This window comes from Arvicanthis niloticus, chromosome 26 (genome assembly GCF_011762505.2).
Source record: "Arvicanthis niloticus isolate mArvNil1 chromosome 26, mArvNil1.pat.X, whole genome shotgun sequence".
Lineage (NCBI taxonomy): Eukaryota > Metazoa > Chordata > Mammalia > Rodentia > Muridae > Arvicanthis > Arvicanthis niloticus.
Genome location: NC_133434.1, coordinates 7267091 through 7271851, shown reverse-complemented (window position 1 = coordinate 7271851; position 4761 = coordinate 7267091). Strand labels below are relative to the sequence as shown.

The 4761-nt window shown below is 33.2% G+C and overlaps 1 protein-coding gene across 1 annotated transcript; it reads right to left on the bottom strand.

Moving 5' to 3' along the window:
• Positions 1-418: 418 nt before the first annotated feature.
• Positions 419-3654, bottom strand: LOC143439002 (olfactory receptor 8B8-like). Its single transcript, XM_076924711.1, has 2 exons — positions 3543-3654; positions 419-2531 (listed from the first exon to the last, which is right to left on the bottom strand). Exon 2 carries the CDS (start codon positions 2513-2515, stop codon positions 1583-1585), a length of 933 nt encoding a protein of 310 aa, XP_076780826.1. The 5' UTR covers positions 2516-2531; positions 3543-3654; the 3' UTR covers positions 419-1582.
• Positions 3655-4761: the final 1107 nt, after the last annotated feature.

Sequence of the window (4761 nt, the reverse complement as noted above, 5' to 3'; positions counted from 1 at the left end):
ATATACATTATTTGCATCATTTTCTATTCCCCCAAGTCTTCCCAACTCGTCCCATCTCTTTATCCATTCAACTGTAGTTCTTTCTCAAGCAGAGACAAAAACAAACAAACAAAAAAAAAAACCAAACAACTCAATAAAATAACGAATACTAAACCAAAACCAAATAAAATAAAACACTCTACAAAAATCTCTCACAAAACAAACAAACAAAAATAAAATAAAAATGTGTTTCATTTTGAGTAAATTTAACAGGTATATATTAACTACTTAATGGATAAACATAATATTCTATATCACTTTTTAAAAATATATTTAGCTATAAAAAGTAAGAAAGCACAGACTCATTCTAAAGTTTGGAAGAATATAACAATCACAAGAAGAAGACAATAAAAAGGGACAGTATAGAATTATGGTTTATTTTATAAATTATCTAGAACATAAAAAATACATAGAAATAAAAAACTCAAAGGCATAATTTACAAAGAAATCAGTGACCACATAGAGGATTCAAATATGCAGATGAGCAAAATCTAGAAATTAATTTAGGACCCAGACAATTCAGGAACACATCCCAAACATGATACTAAAACACATGGAGAAAAGAAACAAATACAAGCTGTGAATCCATCATTGAAATAAAAACCACAACATAAAGCACTGTCAACAGAGCAATAAAAGATTTTGAAAGCATTGGTAAGAAATACTATGGTCAAATTTCAGCCAATCTTTTCTCAGCTGCACTGGCAAAATTTGAATCCTCCTGCTTGAAATGAGAGGTGTCAACTTGTTTATCTTCAAAAAGAAGTGTGATAAATAAAACAATCAAAGATCTTGTTAAAATGCTGATTAAATTAGCATTATATTTTGTTAATCCAAAGCCAAATTTCAAAAGGGAATTGTTATGGCAATATTTTCTTAGCAAAATGACATTTTTAAATGCAGTAGATTGAGTCGATGTTAAAAAGTCCTAGACTTGAAATTAAGATTAATAGATTACTCTGGACTTATTATTTAATGGGCATTAGTAAACTATGGGCCTCTAATCTCATTAAACTCTATAATCTTTCATTCATATGTATATATATATAACATAATATATAATTATATATATATATGTATATATATATAACATAATATATAATTATATATATATATATGTATATGACAGTATATCCTTACAATATTCATATGACTAACATGACTAAAGAAGTTAAGGGGTTGTATATTTAATCAGTAAAGAAAAGTGGATCAGAAAACAGTCATTTCAAAGAGATATGATTAAAGAACATTGTCCAGAATGATACAGACTAACCATTTTGCTTTTATTTAATCACAATCAGACCATTTTCAGAGCAAATTCTATAACCAATTTAAATAGCCTTTAATTAATAAAAACTAGTTTAAAAACACTTAAATACTGAAAGTCCATATGACAACAGTGTAGAAAACGAAGAAAACGTTACCAAAAATATGGAAAGAAAAATATACCTTACCTCACTGTGATGAAACACTAAGACAGTGAAGCAAGCACTACACTGAGAAAACCTTGGATCTGTCACAATTGTCACAACTAAGTTTATCACTAAAACTTTCTCCTGCTCAAAGTTTTTCTCAGGGCAAGTTTGACATCTTTATTCCTCAAGCTGTAGATTAAAGGATTCATCATGGGGACCACAATGGTATAGAAGACAGAAGACACTTTGCCCTCATTCAAAGATCCAACTGAGGAGGGTTTTAGGTACATAAAGGCACATGACCCATAAAACAAGGAAACAGCAATTATATGAGAACTGCAGGTGTTGAAGGCTTTAGATCTGCCTGCAGTAGATTTTATTTGGAGGATATTAGAGAGTATGAGGCCATATGAAATAAGGATGACAATACTGGGCACAGTGATATCTTTGCCCCCTACAATGAAAATCTCTACCTCATTTACATAGGTGCTTGTACAGGAGAGCTTCATCAATGGCAGAAGATCACAAAAGAAGTGGTTGATGGTATTCCCATCACAGAAGGTCAGTCTCAGGATGCATCCAGTATGGACCATGGCATCAGAAAACCCCATCAAATATGAACCAAGCATAAGATAGGAACAGACTTTAGGGGACATAGCAACATTATACATGAGAGGATTGCAGATAGCCACATAGCGATCATAGGCCATTGCTGTCAGGACATAACATTCAGAGATGACAAAAAAACAGAAGAAGTAGAGTTGAGTCATACATCCTGCAAAACCAATGATATTCTTCTTTAGTACAAAGTTCATTAGCATTTTGGGTGTAACAACCGAAGAATAACAGAGGTCTATGAAAGACAAGTTAAAGAGGAAAAAGTACATAGGGGTGTGAAGGTGAGAATTCAGCACAGTTAGAAGGATCAAGGTCAAATTCCCAAAGGCAGTTATCACATACATTACTAGGAAAACTAAGAACAGGGGTATCTGGAGGTCAGGGTTATCTGTTAAACCCAAGAGAATGAACTCTGTTACCAAGGAGCCATTTGTCAGGACCATTCTTCTCTAATAGAATCTGTGGAGATAAAAAGGAAACAGTGAAAGAAAAGTGCCCCAGAGAATGTACAAGTGTTTGCTCCCCCATACATATGACCCGTATGCTGGGAATGCCTGAAATTACTCACCTGCTTGCTAGAGTCTATGGGAGTCTAAGTCAAGAAGTGTCAATCAAGAATAAAATGATTCATTTATAAGCTATCATTCAGTTTTGGAGACCCAGTGTTTAGCATGTTAGCAATACTAAACAGTGCTTTGCTATAAATTGTGTCTGAACAGAATGCATTGTGCAGTTTTCTATTCAGTTTATATAAGTTGTATTCACCCCAAACACATAAAGAAATTCTGTTAGTGGAAAGCATATGTGAATTAGGTTCACTTTGGGCAACTCACAATGAGTAAATTGTTCAAAACAAGTTGTAAATCTTACATGATTTATCTCAGATTTCACAGAGTGCTCAAAATAGGTCTACATAAATGTTACAAATTAGCATATACTTCAAAACATACATAGAAATAACCTGTAAACTGATCAGATTGTGCATATGTATCTATGTTTGTATGTATGTATGTATGTATGTATGTATGTATGTATGTATGTTATGCATGTTAGTGAAAAGGAGGCTATACCCATGAAGGAAAGCATATGTGTTATATAAGAGTGTTTAAAGTAGAGACACGAAGGAGAAATAATATAATTAGGTCAATCTCAAAAGAATGGTAGAAATTTTTATAAACTTATCATAGTAGAGAAAACAGTGTTTTGTTTTGTTTTTTTTTAACCTCTTCTTGCTATCCCAAAGGATGGTGTAAATCTACAATTCTGTTTCTTAGGTTTCAAGAATCTGAAGTACAAAACTAATTTCTCATATTTCTTGGAGATACTTTTGAAATGATGACCACAAAATATAGTATGAATCCTTAATCCTCTGTAGAGTTATATCAAAGATAAACAGCTTTTATTATGTTCACTCTTGGACTGGAGGAGACACCAGAAAACTTTAGGTATTTTCTTCTATACTGCACTTACCTCTGAATCCACAGTTAAATCTTCCCTAGTGTGTTCCTAGAGCACAGACTCTAGTTATAAAAAGAAAATGAAGTGCTTTCTTTTATATGCTGGACCATGATATATCTTTATGAACTTAGGGACTAAGCTATGACCTTCTCTTTAGGGATTGGTATATCATTTGTCCTTATGCCAATACTGAACTCCCATATCCCAATGACCTCATCTCTTAAGGGAAATCTTTTTTTATACTTCCTTTTGGTTTGTTTGTGAATCTTGAACAGTAATATTTCACAAATAAATTCAAACTTCTTTTATATTTAATGTATCATGCCAAGTTTATATCACCTCTCCTGAAATATCCACAAATCACTTTTTAAAAGTTGTGCTTCTTACTGCATTTATTTTCAATGAACTGGACCAAACCCAATAAGTCACACCTGCTTCTCAGTGATTACTGTGTTGTTGATCAACACTCCAGTCCTATAAAATCACTTTGCTCTGTTTTACCCACCTATCTTAGTTTTGTGTGGAAACAAAAACAGGATGAAGGTAATGTGGAAGGGAAGGAACTGTATTGCGGGCTTTATAGATTTTCAAGTCATTAGTTAGTCCATAAACAATACAAGAAGGAGCATTCCACAGGAAGACATGGGGCTGGAATACCAGCTAAGAAGTCACATCCGATCATCTGCTTATGTTGTATTGAAAGCTGAAACTGAATTGGTTATTGAAAACTCAAAGCCACATCCTAGTAAAACACTTCTTCCAATAAGGGCAAAGGTAATCCATCAAGACCCCACCCATTAATGTTCTAGCAATAGCTCAGTCTACTCCAAGTTATTTAAACTGTGTCTACTCCTCTGTGGTCACACATAACTCCAATCTTAGAATAAGGCTGAGGTCAAAGGATTGCAAGATTCACTTTCTAAAACTATATAAACAGAAACATGAAATAATTCAATAAAACTTTAATCTAAATGTGTATTAAGACAGTGAGTGGCCAGGTTTGCTTTTACTTACAAGCAATCAGAAAGCAAATATTTAATGTTTTATAAAATGTGAAGACTCACTTTTTGTGTTTTTTTTTCTTTTTTTCCTTTTTTTCTTTTTTCTTTCTTTTTTCTTTCTTTCTTTTTTTTGGACAGGCTTTCTCTGTAGCCCAGGATAGCCCTGGCTGTCCTACTTACTCTGTAGACCAATTTGGCCTAGAACTCAGAAATCTGCCTGCCTCTGCCCC

Bases quoted from the DNA above. Each gene is read 5' to 3' on its own strand.
- LOC143439002 (XM_076924711.1), bottom strand. From the start codon at position 2,515: ATGGTCCTGACAAATGGCTCCTTGGTAACAGAGTTCATTCTCTTGGGT.